Source organism: Corvus moneduloides, chromosome 8 (genome assembly GCF_009650955.1).
Source record: "Corvus moneduloides isolate bCorMon1 chromosome 8, bCorMon1.pri, whole genome shotgun sequence".
NCBI classification, from domain to species: domain Eukaryota; kingdom Metazoa; phylum Chordata; class Aves; order Passeriformes; family Corvidae; genus Corvus; species Corvus moneduloides.
Window position 1 is genome coordinate 5,535,456 of NC_045483.1, and position 16,703 is coordinate 5,552,158.

Sequence of the window (16,703 nt, forward strand, 5' to 3'; positions counted from 1 at the left end):
CCTTTGCAGCTGGATAGAGAAGGGCTGGGTGGAAGTGTTTCTCTGGGCTCCCATCTCGCTCCTCTCTCACTCCTGACCTGCTGGTCCAGCAGCCAGGGGGGTGTTGCTGCTGAGGGTCCTGCCCTGAGCCATCTGCCAGGCAGCCTAGAGCCCTGACCTGCATCCAGCTGATGGTCTCATGGATCACATCCAAAGCTCTTTAGTGCACAGTCAGGGCTCTGAATACGTGCATGCAAATGTTTATGGTTGCCCTGGATTGAGAGGGATCTGTAGTTCATCCAGGACACCCGCAAACATTTGCATGAATGTATTCAGAGTGGGCAAACATTTATGAATACCTCGAGTAAGCTAGAAGCCCTGGAGGGCGAGGGGATTGCAAATCCCCTCTGTATTCCTTCCACAAGTACAGTGAGCACAGTGATGGCTCCACAGCCTGCGATGGAGAAGAGTCAATTCATCCCTCAGGGCCAAAGCTCTGCATGCAAACTGGCCCCAGTGGGGCAGGGAACAGAGGTGCTGCCCTCCCAGTGACAGGAGGTGTCCCCTGTCCCTGGGGACAGTAAGGAGCCCTGTGCTGCCATGATATGCTCATGATATGCCAACTGTTGCAACTACACACGTTTATCTGTTTCCAGCAGATGATACCACCAATGTATCTCCAAAGCAAAACTCTGAAGCTGCTTCCCTGGCTGCCCTTTCTCTGAGCTACGTGGGTTGTAAGCTGTTCAGGGCAGCTATGGCTGTTGCTGGGAACATTTGCTCATCTTTGGCTGAAAGGAGTCCTGCTGTTTTCATGGTCTCTTGCCAAACTTGCACTGGTGCTGGGCTGCTCGAAGGCAGAGCATCCCTCTCCTGACACAAACAATGAAGCAGTTTGGACCTCCTCAGATCTCCAGGGCTGTAGCCCATCTCCAACCACACCGAGGAAGACAAGTGGCATAGGACTTCTTGGGAGGAATTTTTTATTGCAGCTTCCTACACTGTCTTTCCTGAACTGTTGGTTCACTGTGTTGACTTAATTCACCTTTCGCCCCGCTGAGCTAAAGCCCTGAGTGTTTTGGTGTCAGGGATCCCTGGTCAGTCACAAGGGCAGTGATCTGCCTGCTCCAAATAGGCTGAGTGACGACTCCTGCGTGTGGTTGTTGATCTTCTCTAATTGCTACCACGTCAGCAGCCACATCAGGCTGTCTGAGATGACGGTGGGAGACTCTGTAATCCCTGCAAATTCCCCCCTCACCTGAGCCCTTTGCGTTCTTGGTTCAGATTTGCTGGCCTTCTGTGAGGAGCTCTCAGAGGATAAAAGCAGCATTAATGGTTTGAGGGTTTCAGACCTCAGCAAAGGCATCCCCTGCCTGTGATACTGCTGGGAGCTGTTTGTGCTGTGTCTGCTGGCACCGGGCACTGCAGGTTGTCGAGGGATTCCCTGGTACCAGATTATGCATTAGAGGAAAACTGGGAGAGAGAGTTATTCTGGAATACACACTGCTTCCGAACTCCTCTGGATCCTGCTGACATGGAGAGGCCTGCCTCAATGCTGTGCCTGAGAACTTGCTACATAAAACACTTCAAGCCACTTGGTGTTGCTGAAAATCCACCTGAGCTGGGGCAATCCCCTCTCTCCAGGAGCGGCCTTTGCTGTCCTAGGACGGTGAAACGAGAGTGGTCAAACACTGTCAGCAGGTGTGCCTTGCCCATCATCCCAGAATATCCAGGCTTCCAGGATGTAAAGGTTTGTGTGCCAGAACTCTCTTTGCAATATATGGTGACTGCTACCTATTCTTCTGCAGGATGAATAATTCCCTTATGCTCTGGAAAGCTGATGTTTGATATGATAATAAAGTCTGAGCTGTGATTGGGTATAGAAGAACTTACCTTGAAAGACTTTTATTCTGCTACATTTTAAAGCTGATTATTATTTTTAGGTTGATTTTGTTTTTTAAACCATTTTTAAAAGTTTGAGTTAGGAAGAGTGCTTCAGTCAGGTTTTAGTGTTCTTCAATTACCTAACTTATTCCAAAAGTACAACCACTGTAGGCAAGGACATCAGATTTGCTGGGTCCCTTCCAGAATGAAGTGTGATGGAATAGTGGGAGATCAAAAACTTGATTGCTTTTCAGTTTACATGGCATGTCCAACCCACTACTACTCATTTGAGCTCAATGTTTTTCATTCATTACGAGCAGGCAGCGTGCCAGGGGCTGATGATGGAGTGCCCTACTGAGACACTGCCAGGCTCTCAAACCAGATTTGTGGCTGGACCCTGAGCAAGTATCTAGACTTAATTAGAGATTGTCAAAAACTGCGTGAGTGATGGCTTTTTTTTTTTATACCAAAGGCATTGTCAGGCATAATAAACGATTGCAAAATGTTCCACAACCCCGCTGTGGCTGTCATCTACAAACAGTATAGTCTTTCTTTTTATTGATTAGAAACAGTAATATAATATAAACCAGTTCTTCTCTCAAGCCAAACTGCTAAGGTTTTCAGAGAAAAAGCCATGGTCTGCCTTAACTTGCTGTACAGAAACCAGCCGTTGCTCCTGGTAGCTGAGACAGGCCAGGGTGTCTTGGAATACCTGTGAGAAAGGTGCAAATGGCAGAGCAGGGACTTTGAAAATCCAGGGGACATTAAACTCTGGAAAGGCAACCTTTTACATGGTGAGTTTCTACCAAAATTTTATCTCCCAGTCAATAAAAGGACTCACAGCACGGATGTTCCCCCAAAATCAACCTAAAGGCACCCAAGTGTATCAATGGGGGCTGGACCGGGTCTTCCTTTACTATTTAAATAACTTGAGTATTAATTTGGCTGGCTAGAAAGGAGAGAGGCATCCTGTAATGGGAAAGGAGGAGAAAAAATTATGTATAACAATAATAATAATAATAATCTTCATCGTTTTAAGATGTAGAAATATATTGTATGTGAAAATTGCAATTCTTGTAAAAATACACTACAGTTCAGCAGTTACCTGGGATTAAAGAAAGGGGGGGAAAAAAGAATCTCTTAGAAGTGGGATCAAGTTTTGCCTTGGGAAGTAGCAGCTACAAGCTAATGGAATTTGAAAAGGATAAACCTAAAGTTCTATTAAGACAGACAAGTGAGAAATTATTTCAAAAAGTTAAGATTTTCACAGAGGCAACACAAAATTGTGGCAGTACGTCACAGTCAGCTGGAGGTAAAAGTGCTCAGCATTAACCTCAACCCAATGGACTTCTGTTCCAGAGAGGGATTGTTTGGTCTTCAGGGAATTTGGATTAAGAATCTCAAACACTGTCTAACAGCTGTTTACTGTATGGAACCTTAATCCTTAGATCCTTTTTCTATTTAAGCCAGCATACTTTAATTCAGATTTCCTTCTTCCTTCTGCCCCCAATCCTGCCTCTCCCTCCCCCTCTATTTAAAACAGTTACCAAGAAATTATTTGGGAAATCCAGCCTCCAACCAAATTTTCCAGGATCTGGAAAGAGGGAAGAGCTCCTCACCACAACTCAATAACCTCCCAAGGAGAGCCTCGTTAGTCCATTGCCTGGGGAGCTCCTCAGGAGGCTGCTTGAAAGGCCACCAGACCACCAGCCCTGGCTTCCAGGACAAACCTTTGCAGGAATACTTCAACGAGAGGCTGATGGAGCTGGGGAACTACGAAAGCAAGAGGTCCAAAAGGAAAACAAAGGCAGATAAGAACCAGCCCCTGCTCCTGGCCCAGAGAGGGTTTCAGCGCAGGAGCAGCTGCAGCGCTCTGCTGGTGCTGGGCCATGGCACGGAGGGTGAGGAGTCCTGCAGCTCAGCACACCAGCACAGCAAGGGAGTGATGGAGTGTCAGGATCAAAAGGAAACCCAGAACGTCCTAAAGCTCAACATGGGTGACTTCTTGGATCTTCTGACAATGCACATCACTGCTCCTCTAGAAGCATTTGTACAAAAGAAGTGATACTGGAGCTGGTTACAGATTTTTGTGCAGTCCTAGAACCCAGGAAGGGTTGTTCCTGTTCAGCACCATTCTGATTCTAGCTCATGTGTATCAGTCCCCTCTGATGCAGAAAGGTGCTTGTTATGGGATTGTTCTTGATTAACATTGCATATATTTGTTTTCAATTATCTCCTGCAAAGAATCAGCACTATTGAGCCATAGGTGCAGCTTATAGCAGTGTTCTAAATATGTGCATGTATTACTAGAATGCTTAAGTTGCCTTCAAAAAAGGTGGTTAGTGTCAGAGGAGCAGCTTGTTTCCTGCTGTGCAGTTTGTGTTAATCTGAAGAAAGAATGTTGTATTCTGCCTCGTTATTTCGCTTGTTTTAAACCTCTTGCTTTTATCATGTCACTGTGGCCCAACTCGTTGATGTTCTTACTGTGACTTGTTGCTGACACAGAAATAGTTGATGAGAAATTACTGATTTTCACTCATTGCCACACGTAATCACCAGGTGGATCACTGCAAGGGTTTGATGCATGAAGAAGCAAACACAGACATAAGATCTACTTTTAAATACGATCAGCTATTATGGTTTCATTTGCAGACTCAAAAACCTTTGACTCAAAAACCACTGCAAGAGCAAAGAGGAAAAAATGCAAGATTTAAGTTAGAATGATGGAATTAAGTATGAAAGAAGGCTCCTTCCCTCTTTCCTACCATAAATCCAAGAACCACATAGTGAATTCCTAATGTAATCTGAACTTCAAATTGTTTATTGTATTTTAATGTTTATCGTGGTCATGTAAGTATAAAATGTCAGCTGCAGCTGGATCTTTTTACTATGGGAAATGTCAATGTTTAATTCCACAGTGAATATCAGACCCAAAATGAGGCAATGATTTTAAGCTTCCAGAAAGATCTATTACTGCCTGTGGTATCATCAGCAATAAATTCCTCATTACAGTTGTGGTTTGAATTGATGTTTCTCTCTTTGCTTTCAGACTTATTTTAATGTGAGTTAACAAGTAAGCCATGCCCCTGGCTACACATAATCCCTTCCAGTGCTGACTGGAATCCCTTCCATCACTTTTCCCTCCTTGTTCCTCTCATCTCTTCAGCCCTAGTGAAACCTGCCTCAAGGTGTGCCTTGTCCCTTCTGCAGGTCATATTTTCCTTCTTCCCAACACCTATTTACACAAATATTTCTTCTGCTTTGCCTCCTCAGCTCTTGGGCCTCATATTTGTGTCTTTCAGACTCTGAAGATATGTGGAAATGGGAGGGCAGATTAAGGAACTTCTCACATCCCTCTGCCAGCTCCCTCAGGAAACAACCAGGAGTTTCCACCCCCCAAAAAAGGGAAGGGAAACATATAAGACTCATTCCACAACCTTTTCCCCATCCTGGAATCAAGATAATCTAAGGGAACTGAGATGGGATACTGAGAGCTCTCAGTCCTTTGTGTGTGGGAGAAAGCACTAAATACTTAGGCCAAATGAATTTTTCAGAATTCCCAGTTGCCTTCCTGCTGCAAATGGAGGGAGCAGCCAATTAGGTGAGATTTTCCCTGCAGGAAAAAAAAAAGATAGAGATATATATATAATTTTTTTTTTTTTTTTAAGATTTAAAAGAAAGTCTGAAACCCATAATGCATTAGCAGATGCCATTGAAGGGATGCATCTGGTTTTCATTTTGAGTTTGCCAGAGGTTAGTTTCTCCTCTAGGAGTGAATGCATAATAGTAACATGGTATTATGTGAGGGCATAATAATAACAGTGCATGAGGGGAAAGGAACAGTATTAATGGGACACAGGCAACCTTAATTCTTTCATTTCTTAAAACATGTGGCTTTGCACACTTGAATGTGTCCTTTTGAAGTTTGGCTTTGCAAGTCATTTCCTATCTACAAGCTTTTCAGAAAAGGCAAACTGCCTGCCTTTTTGCTCCTGATATTTTAATGTCTGTCACACTGCAACAACTGCAGATTAGCAGGTCTGGAGCATCCTGAGCCTCTCTGCAGACCTCTGCCATTTAACAGAGGTTTTTGGAGACGTGCACTATTAGGGTGTGACTGACATTTGCTGACAGCGAAGGACAACAAAGTTTCCTTAAGAAAAGAATTAGCAGCAATAAATTAAAGATAAACCCAGAAAATCAGGTATTTTCTTCACTGAAAGAGTGGTCAGGCATTGGAACAGGTTGCCTAGGGAGGGTGGTGGAATCATCATCCCTGGAAGTGTTCCAGGAATGACTTAATGCTATGGTTTAGTGGACAAGGTGGTGTTTGGTCAAAGGCTGGACCTGATGATCTTGGAAGTCTTTTCCAGCCTTCTATGGTTCTGTGATTTACTCAGGCATCTGTAAATGGGCTATTCAAGCTGTTCAGCCTCTGGGCAGTTCCTCTTCTCCACTCAAGACAATTCAGAGCACCAGTTTTTAACAGGCCGCATTTTATTTTTTACTTTTACTAAATACCAAATGTGAAATAGAATTTCAAAACCCCAAAAACTAGAGTCTGACTTGGCAGAAACTTGTAGTGTTTCCTCCCCCAGAAGAACCCCATCGACCTGAAATTGCACAGTCAGGCCCATTTATGGTATTTTTCATCTGTAAAGCACCCTGAGGAATTAAAAAAAGTTGACATGCTTTTTAAATTGGATTTCCTTCAAAACAGTGTCACGACTTTCCTCTGAGAAGCTGCACATCCCATGTCAGAGATAGTGGAAAAGTCTAAGAAGATTAGATCTCCCAAGGGGGAACATTATCTAGATGTTGCTGCATAGAAAAGACATGAAGTTACAGAGAGAAAAAAAAAACCCACCAAGAGCTGTTAAGAGAAGAAATAAAATTTCATCTCACAGCCTCTCAGATTGTTAAAACCTTGTGAAAAAATGGCTTGGGTTTGTTTGGAAAGTGATAATATGCATGACCTGAATTTATATAGTCTATTACTTTAGGTTTTACTGAGTTTAGCTGTTGGATGTAGCTGCTGCTTTCATGCAGATAATCTGTTTTCTCAGTGTTCTTTCATGAAACTTGATGCAGACACTGCTTGCCATTAGGAGTCTCATAAAAATATTCTTTATGCCTCTTTGAAAAATTCTTCTTTCTCCTCTTAAAGAAAAAGCAGTGCATCATCACTCTCCTGCTGGTGATTTTGCAGCCACTCTTTATCTCTGTGTTAGATCTTTCGGTATGGAACACTGAACAGCACCCTTGGTCAGCTGTTGTTTTCCTTCTGTAAATATATTCTCTCTGTCTGACTGGAGCTTAGGCAAAGTCCTCTGTAGGGCCTCATAAATCAGGCAGTGCTCACTTCACTTAAAAGCACAGTCCAAGCCTTCTGAAGCCCGTGTCCCTGCTGTGATTTTGTCACCCTCTCCCTGACCTTACCTCTGAGGCTGCAAAAATTGTGTTGGCTGATGGTGCAGAGGGAGGCTGGGGAGGTGAGGGCGGGAGGCAGGGGAGGGCGGTCTCAGGGGAAACACAACCTGCTTTCAGATGAGAACCTGAACCTGCACAAAGTGAGGTACAACCTCAGGCTGGTTTTTGGTTCCCTCAGCCTCTGTGAAGATGTGGTGGGACAGAAAATACAAAACACATGAAGCCACAAAAGCATCCAGGAAGAGATGGGCTGCACCCCACTCTCACTGTAACCCTCTTCAGGATCCCAAGGACCTGAGGAATCTCTAATTTCGTGCCTCATTAAAACAAAACATATAGTTTTCATTTATTTAAATTAAGGAATTTATTAAAAAAAAAAAAAGCCAAAAAACCCAATCAAAACAGTGGTTTGATCTAAATACAGCAGCACTGTGACATTACTAGGACATTATGTACGAAGAATCCAAGCAGCCATAGAACACAGAAGCCTTTATCTTCAGTAACAATCTCAAAATGAAACTAGCTTCATCGAACAATGTTAAAGATCTCCCTGGAAAGAGAAACAAAACCAAAAAGACCCTCCCCACCCCTAACCCTTTGGATATTAGAATGATTTTTTTTTTGTACAATACCAACAGCCACTAGCTCTTCTAATTGAGAACACTTGCTTTAATTTATTACAAAAATGATCTGTTGACTTAGTTATGAAAGACAACTTTTAACATTGCTTTAGAAGTGTCTGTTCCTCTTATAGACTACAGTATTAGAAGTGCTTAAAAACATTTACTCCTGGATATGCTCTTGAAATTCAATCAGAAGGATATTCTGTGTGTGTTTATATACCAAATATGATTTTTAGTTTTTAAAGCAGGTGAAAAGACTAACCCTAATATGAAATTGCAATTTTACAATTTAATTATTAGTCAGATATGGGCAACCACATGATAGTTCATGAAATCTTTAGGTCTATCTACATTGCTCAGAAACACAAAATAAAGTTTTTACAGCTTTCAGCTTCAAAAGGCTAAAATGTTCAGTCTTTTAGAAGAGTGTCCAGTGTTTAAAAGAAATGCAATTAAGGGAGACCGCATTCAATACACATGAAACAACTCGTTTGAGCTTGCTAATTAACATATCTAACAGCTGCATGTGGGGTGATGAGAAAGGAAAACACATTTGCCATCCAGCCACTATCTGAGATGTTTCTTCTCCCGGAGTGAATCTTCTCTACAGGATCACTCCAGAAAACCTGGAGTTCCCCTTCAGAGCCCACTGACCCCAGGCATGTTGCCTCTTTTGTTTCCAGACCCAGTCTGCCACAGATCCATCTCTGGGACTTCACACAGCACCTCACTCAGTTGGTACCTAGGGAATCCTTTGCAGGCTTGGCCAAAAATTTTGAACCAATGAATGTTATTTTGTTCCCTTCCTCATAATTATTTATCTGCAATCTAAAAACAGAGGAAGTGTTTTCATGTGAATGCCACAATTACTGGCCAGCTCTTCAGCAAGAAATGAATACTTAAACATTTGCACTGTCACCTCTTTGTCTGCTGGAGATGTCTTACAGAAGTGCAGCACGTTCTGTTTCAGCATCTCCAAGGAACTAAGACAAAGCAATAACAAAACCAGTCCTAATTTAGGAGAGTCATCTCACTAGTCATGTAAATAAGAGCAGCTATACTAAGCCTATTTCATTTAAATAATAATACAAAGAGTTGATATTGATCTGGTTTATGCACAGACTCCAAAGTGCTTCCCATTGACAGACAGAGAGCATCCCTCCATGTTTGAGAATGGGAAAACAAAATTGCACAGAGGTTTGCCCAGGGCAGTGAAGAAAAACAGTCAGAATAGGAATACAAACCATCACTCCTGGCTCCAGTAACACAAACCAAGGAGAATACCTATGTGCCAGCAGTAATATTCATGAATAGGCAGCAATCTGTTTATAATTGTTTCTTTCATAAAGCCCATTTGTCAGTACACCAGCTTAGCTGATCCAACTGCAGCAGATTGTATTTGTATTATCACAGAGACATTTGGGGGAGGTCAGCATATCATACTGCAGCATATTGTTGGCTTTCACCTTCTTTGATGAAATTTTTTACTTTCCCTAAAAGAAATAATTTACAAATTCTTGGAACCAATTTCTTTATCTTTTCGGTTTTTGCATTTAAGGAGAGACCATTACTACCAGCCAGCACTCCGGTATTATTTAGCATAAAACAAAGTGTGTCCTGCCCAGCACACAGAAGAGAAGAGTTGTTTTAAACTGATGCAGACTTTCTCTTAACTTTATCATGAAGGTGTTAATAATTATTCTCTGTACTCTAAATCATTAGTAGTATTTTAAGTTAAATAGACAACTCTGGAATCTCCTGTTTTCCATGGAGCCACTGAACAGACTGATTCTTCCAAAATTCACTGCCAAATGTACCTCCCTGCAGCCTGAGACAGACTGGGACCATCCTTGGGCAGGAGGGCCTTTAAGTATGGACTTCTACAGCTCCTGCAGGCTTCCACGTGACGGAGGACAGTCCACATGCCAAGAGACAGAAAGGATGTTCTTCCAAAGAAAAATCCAATCTTTCCAAAGATTGTATGGGAAATGCCTGACGAATGATCTCCTCTGCACTGAGTGACTTGAGTGAGTATTACAGATATGAACTGAACAAAATAATGATCACAACTAATTGTGGAGCAGAGGTGAAAACTCCCATATTTTTTCCACAATGGAGCAAGTTCCTGTTCCATGGACGTTGGTGAGCAGCAGCAGCTGTGCTGCAGGGATGTGCATTTATTGCTCTTTCAGAAAAGCCTCGGCAGGGAGCTCCTGACTGAGGCTGGGACACACAGGCCTGGGTGATGCTGTCCATGCAGGCTGGGGGGATTCCTAATTGCTTCATCCAACTGTTCCCTCTGACCCTCAGAGCAACAATGTTGTGTTTGAGCCATGTGTCAGACCCTCTGTGCAACATGGCTTTGTGTGTGCAGTTCTCAGGTCACTGAAGACACTCTGACCAACACATGATGACCCAAGGAAGAGCGTGCAGCAGTGTGGTACCAGCTGCCACTGCCCCCTTGCTGAAGATTTAGCCAAGTGGGACTTAGACACAGTCCTCCAGAGCTCACAGCTTGGGTGTCTTCCCCATCCTGCCCAGGGTTTTACCACTATTGCAGGTCAGTTTCCTGTTGGTTTTTTTAAGTTTGAGGCATCGCCACTGAAAAAGATCCAATGGATTTGAAACGTGAGCAAAGAACTCAGGCTGGATTCCAAGGTCTGGGTGAATGACCTAAAGAATCAGTGTCTTTACTGGGTCAGCCAAGTTTGATTCCTACTGCTGATGGCACTCTCAGCCATAGTTTCTGGGGTGACTGCAAATTGAGGTGGTATCAAGCTGTTTTTATGGAGAGCTGTTATGTCCCTGAACTGGCAGGAACGAGGAGTCCCTAATCAGCAGGGCCAGGTGAACGCTGCGATATTGAATCCTGCAGCTCCCTAACACTCAGTTTGATCTCCAGTACCTGTTTAGTTTGATTATCTTCACACCTTTCCGAGCTTCACAAGCAGGTTTTTGTTCAGAAACAACATCTGAGTCACGGCCATTCTTGTGAAAAATCTCTTTTTAGATAATCCAGGTCAAGAGTGCACACCTAAGAGTTTGTTATTTTTTTCCTTCATTATTCCTTTGTTTAAAAAAAGCCTCTCACTCAACAGTGGGAAAAGTGAACTTTGAGACACTGTAGAAAATGAATAGCAAACACCTGACTCATGAAAGTCTGCAACTAATTAGTGTTCATCAGATTACACAACAAAGATTTAAAAATAAAAGACACGCTTGCATAATTCAGGATCAGATTGCAAAAGATTTCTGATTCTTAAAAAGAGCTAAGTTTGCTCATCTGTCTATTGAAAACAAGCAACCAGATCTGAGCATATACATTTTTTTGGAAAGAATTTGGATGGTAACTGAAAGGGAGATAGAGAAAATAAATCAGTCTGGAAAGCTATTACAGAACTACTCCTTTCTACTCCTTTGTTATGTGCAAATCCATCTCAAAATTCACCTGGAATCAAAATACTAAAAATCTCATTGCACATGCTCTCCAAGGTTGTATGATGAAGCTGTAAGTTTTTTTCAGAGTTCCCAGTGGTTTTTGACTCCACAGAGCCAATGGCCAAATGCCTGTGGAAGCCTGGCTGTGCAGGGCACTGCCTTGACAAGGCTTCAGACCCAAATTCTGGGCGCAAGTTGCACCTGGTCACACAATGGAAATGTGAGGACTGTGCTCCTACTCCAGCTTTGAGTGCAAAGTAAGCTGAAAAAATTAAAAAAAAAAAAATCCCAACACAAATAAGAAGCAATAAAAAAGAAATCTTTCAGGTTTTGTTGTTGTAGGCAAAATGTGACAAGAAGATCCCTAGGAATGTTCATTAGCACTTCTGATGGATTTTAAATCTTCCAGGGCTGGGTGCTGAAAGGTTCTGCTGCCCTGGCATGGTAACACTGTTTGCAGTTTGTCAGACAGGACAGAGACACTCAAGGGATGTGGCACGAGATCTCCCTCAACTGGTGTCGTTTTCTGTCTCTCTCCTTCCTCTCTCACTGCTCCAAGGAGGTGGGATACAGAGGACTCCATCCCAGACTTGATGCTTTCAGGTGCATCCTTCTTCCAGGCCATCTCGAGGATTCAGGATATCCAAGCCTAGCATAATGTCCTCCAGGCATCCAGAGGGAATGAATGCTCCCATCCTTCCAGGGCTTTGCACTGTCCCTAAGTGCCCAGTGCCAGAGTCCTAGAGCTGCTGAGCGAGGACTGGCCTGGCTGAAAGGAGAGCAGGACTACAAACTCATTCACTGCTGTTGCTAAAACCTCATCCACCATTAGCTAAGGCTGGTGGCATCTGAAAGGTGCAAGGCCAGCTGCAATCAGTATTTGCAATTTGTTCACCACCTTTCAGTAAGGGGTTTGCTGTTATTTCTCAATACTGGGAGATGGTGAAGAATGAAAATTTTAGTCTTCACATGCCAAATTAGCAACATCTCTAAAATCTTGCATCTTCTATACAATCTGCAATGCCACCATCTAACGTGGGAGACTGGCTGAAGCCTCATGTCCTTTCCCTGACTTTTCTCTGTAAGCTGCTCTATGCAAGTCCATGTTCTGTCTCTCTCTCATGACTTCAAGCTGCTTTACTGTGTCACTCCTGCGTGTTTCTCACTCAGGGATTTGCCACTACTAACCTCCATCTTTTTCCCCCCCAGCACTGGCCACACAGAACACACACCTGGCAGTCCAATGAATCTGGGCTATTAAGACTCCCACTGGAACGTCGCTTCCTTGGACCCTGGGATAGCTGCACTACTGTTTAACAGGATTTTTGATGCACCACGGTGGCCTTCAGACGTTCCTGATGACCCAAAGGTGTAAAATCATCAGTACAGTCCAACCAACATTGTAAAGAGCACAGGGATCCAACATGCTTTACAGAACACTTTGGGCTCTACAGATCCTGCCTGCAGTTGGGGGCACAAAGGCTTTCCAATTCCTGTGGGAGGGAAGTAACCATATTTTTGATCTGGTGTTCTGAACAATAATAGTGAAATACTTGAGAAGAGCACGATTTTGATGCCTGAGGTACTGCTACTGATCCTGCCTGATCCTGTTTATCCTAGCGCAGACAGAGTTTTTGTCAATGGCTAAAGGATCCTGGACAAAGAGTGATGGAGCTGGAAGTGGGAGTTATTATTTCATACTGGCATTTTATTCAGTTGAGGATCTAATTGAGGGCATGTGTCAGGGGGCATTTGCAGGACACATGGAAGTATTTTAAGTGCAGCCAAAGCCTGTAGGTTCTGCTACTGCCCAAAAGCAGCTCAGATCCCACTCTAAACCTCCACAGCTCAGCTCTACAAAGCTGTCACAAATCTCATGGTTGGCACAAACCAGACTGCTGAACTTCTCTCCTGCTACCTCTCTGATATGGGCAGCTGTGGAAAGGCCTTGGGCTTTTGACTGTAGCATGGAGAACACTGAGTTTTGCTCTCATTTCAGCAGGTGCAGGTTTGAAGTCCTAGAAAAATAAATGGACATTTGCTTTCCTGGCCACCTCTCCCTCAGCTTTGTTCTATGTGTCGTTAGAAACAGCATAAAAACCAGTGAAGGAAAAGAGCTTAAAACAGGGCTCCCTTTCTAACTAAAAAGTCTTTGATGGAATAACAACATAAGTAAGTGCAAATCTCAGCTGTGCTGGTCCCAAGTCATCACAAACCTTCAGCATAGCAAGTAGCATTCTTGAATGCATCAAAATGTTGTCTTTTAGCATTTAATGCGAGACATTACAAACTAATGCAGAGGAGAAATGTATGCAGTGTTGCTGTAAACCAAATATACAGATGTAAAATAATTAAGAATAAACTGTTCCATAAAAATGCATGTCAATAAACCCCCATCTGATAAAGTGATTTATGAAGAATTTTCTAGAATTACTAAAAAGAATGATTTCTCATTTGAGGCTCTGGAAGTCTTGAGTAACATTTTGTTTCTTTTAAAAAAATGTCTTAAAACACATGGCTTTACAGCTGCTGCTTGGAAAATATACACCTCCAAAGTCTGACTTTCATTTAAATACAAATGTACAAAATGTAAACTGAGACAATAGAGAAATTTACAAAACTTTTCTTTAAAAATAATAAAGACAAAATTCAGTTCTAGTATGATGCTATTTAAATACGTGCAAGTAGTCATGTTCATTGAATTTCTATTGCAATGTTCTAAAGAGACAAATTTGATTCACACAGTCTTGAGTGCCACCTCCAAAAACAGACCTGAGTGGAAATTTCTTCTTAAAATGTGAGGCTCCACTGGAAGGAATGGATAGAAAATCTCCATTTTGGGAGATCCATATTTTCATTTTTCACTCAACGGTGGAGGTTCTCTCATCCACAGAAGCTCCAGAGATTATAGTGGAAGGATGCAACGTTGTTTCATAGGACTGAGTTGGAACTAGCTGCTTCCAGTGGAGTTTGAACTTACGTGATTTGAATTTATGTGGTGATTTAAACTGGCCTTTGAATTTGGAGAACTCTTTGAATTGTTCTGATGCTGTAGGAAGAGGAAGACAATGACAATTAGATTTCCAAAATACACCGTGGTTTTTTTTTTAATCCAACATTGTTCATTTTATGGTACTGACTGGACTGCAAGATTTTTTTTTAAGATCTTCAGATGCAAAATATTCTTCATTTTCTTACCTGAAGTCTCTCTAGGTCAGCAGAACCATGGCGGTTCTTGAGGAATGAAGCAAAGAAGACTCACTCAAGCTCCAGGAGCCAAATCAATTCATTGCAAAATGTCAGTATCTGCTAAATCTGACTAATACAGAGGATACCTGCCAATGCTCAGGCACACTTTTAGCCCTACAGAAATAGACCAGTCTAAGAATGTTATTGACATTTGCAAGTGGTGCCACGGTGCCTTGTGAAAGCTGCACATCACATTTTATCTGGGCTGCTCTCTTCTCTAATGGCTTGGTTTCCTGCCATGACTTTCTCCTTCAAAATGTGCATTTTCTTTTTTTTTTTTAAACACATAAATCTAGGATTTCCACAACGAACTTCTCAAAACCATAGAACAGTTTCAAAAGGCATTTCAGCATACCACTGAAAAATAGGTCGGGCAAGAAGTTTTCAACTGCTGGAAATAAAAACTCATGAGCAACACTGGAACTGCTGGTGGCAAAAAAAAACATCACACAAGGTAGATGAAAAAACTGGGATATGCAGGTAACTGTGAGAGCCAGCCCTCTCTAAGATGCACTGCCTTTCTTCTAACAAAAATACCACCAGAATAGGGCTGTGAAACCAGGCATCTACAGGAGTTTCTTGGTCTTAGTCATAAAAGATCTCACCTGTCGCTTAAATATTCTCTGTAGCAATCCTTTCTTGGGTGGCTCTGGGGGGTAGCTTTTGTTTAGGTCTGGTGAAATAGTACCATTTGGTCCAAATACATTCAGCTCCTTGAAGCACTCTGTTTCTATCATCTAGTGGAACACAGTGAGAGAGGAAAAAAGGAATTATTCATCTGCACTAAATAAATTCCTGTAGTGCTAGGTTGTTCAAAGTCAGCAGTGTGTGAGGAGAGTTAACAGTTGGATTCCTGCTGGTCTCTGTAGAGGGCAAACAGAGTGTATGAAAAACAGAGGCTGAGTCTGCCCTGCGTGTTTGCACATCAGACTTGTCAGAAGCTGCCCCACAAAACTTTCTGTTCTTTACCATTGTGGAGAATATCAGGCAAAGACAGGCACATCTACAAAATCCCAGTTATTAGCACCCCTCTGCCCAAGCAGAGCTGCTGTTTGATGCAGAGTTGGATTCTGAAATCCACTGTTGGCTGTGTTTTGATATCAAACAGAAATAAAGACCCAGATATGGAAATGCTGGAGGAGTTCAGGGTCCAGAGTTAACTGCTGCAGCTGGGACTCACTGCAGACAGTGGGTGAGAGCAGGGTCACCAGTGGAGAATCCTTCTGTTGGGATTTCCAACTGTACCACAGCAGGTCCTGAGAGCTGTCGAAACACCTCTGCAGAAACCCAGGAGGAGGAAGTACAGTAGGATCTTTGCCAACTTACACAAACACACAGAGCCAACAGATACAGTCACCTGAACCTGACATCTGTGGTACATTACAGATCTTGAAAGAGGCCATTTGTAACTCATGAAAGCATTAGAGTCTGGCAAGTTATCCAGTAGCTATATATTACTGGAAACATAGAGCTCCTCTTAAACCATCTGTGTTATGGGGTTTATTGCAGTAATTTTGCTATGATACATCCTTACCTCATTTTGCCATGGAATAGACACTGATCCTGTGGAAAACTTGGAATAGAAATCGTCATCTGTTTGGTCCAGGTTAACTCCTTTCACGGTGGAGAACTGCTCGATGTCTAACACATCCTTGCAGTACACTGCTCTGGGCTATGTTAGTAGAAAAAAATGGAGAAATGACAAGAGAAAAAATATTTCTGAGTCGGACCATGTGCTTTCATTCACAGACTCAGTCAAGTGAGAATGTCTAACAAGTGTGTGTCTGCATCCTCCTTCTCCAAACTTGCTCTGCCCGCATGTTTATCATCAAAGGCTGACTTCACTTTAAGCACATTAAGCTTCCTATTCTGAAGTCCTTAAAACATCAGTCAAAGTGGGTTTTAGTCATCCCTGGACCATCTGGTTAAGAGGTGAGAGGAAAAGGACAGAAAGAGCCAGAAAAGAAAAATGGAACCCTTTAGTAGTCTTTTCATTTAGAGAGGGGACAACAGAAAACCAGAATGTCGACAAGTGGCACACTGGAGAGAGCTCTGAAAAGAGGCCTCAGATAGAAGTGCCCTCCTGCCCAGATAGCTGTG

The 16,703-nt window shown here is 42.6% G+C and overlaps 2 protein-coding genes across 3 annotated transcripts in view; one reads left to right on the forward strand and one right to left on the reverse strand.

Moving 5' to 3' along the window:
• Positions 1–4,887, forward strand: LOC116447686. The gene is made up of 2 exons (XM_032117106.1): positions 1–1,729; positions 3,407–4,887. Exons 1-2 carry the CDS (start codon positions 1,514–1,516, stop codon positions 3,926–3,928), a joined length of 738 nt encoding a protein of 245 aa, XP_031972997.1. The 5' UTR covers positions 1–1,513; the 3' UTR covers positions 3,929–4,887.
• A 2,745-nt stretch (positions 4,888–7,632) lies between these two features.
• GRK5 (G protein-coupled receptor kinase 5) overlaps positions 7,633–16,703 on the reverse strand; it is a 155,291-nt gene continuing 146,220 nt past the window's right edge. For both annotated transcript variants that reach the window (XM_032115881.1, XM_032115882.1), the window contains 3 exons: positions 16,138–16,275; positions 15,209–15,340; positions 7,633–14,403 (listed from right to left, as the gene is read on the reverse strand). In XM_032115881.1, coding sequence (XP_031971772.1) covers positions 14,305–14,403; positions 15,209–15,340; positions 16,138–16,275 — 369 coding nt within the window. In that variant the 3' untranslated portion in view covers positions 7,633–14,304. The remainder of the gene's footprint in view (positions 14,404–15,208; positions 15,341–16,137; positions 16,276–16,703) is intronic.

What these genes read in the sequence shown, in the direction of transcription:
- LOC116447686 (XM_032117106.1), top strand. Translation starts at nt 1,514, where the DNA reads ATGGAGAGGCCTGCCTCAATGCTGTGCCTGAGAACTTGCTACATAAAA. An exon ending in CAGGCTTCCAGGATGTAAAG is followed by an intron (nt 1,730 to 3,406) that starts GTTTGTGTGCCA and finishes TATTTAAAACAG; the next exon opens with TTACCAAGAAATTATTTGGG.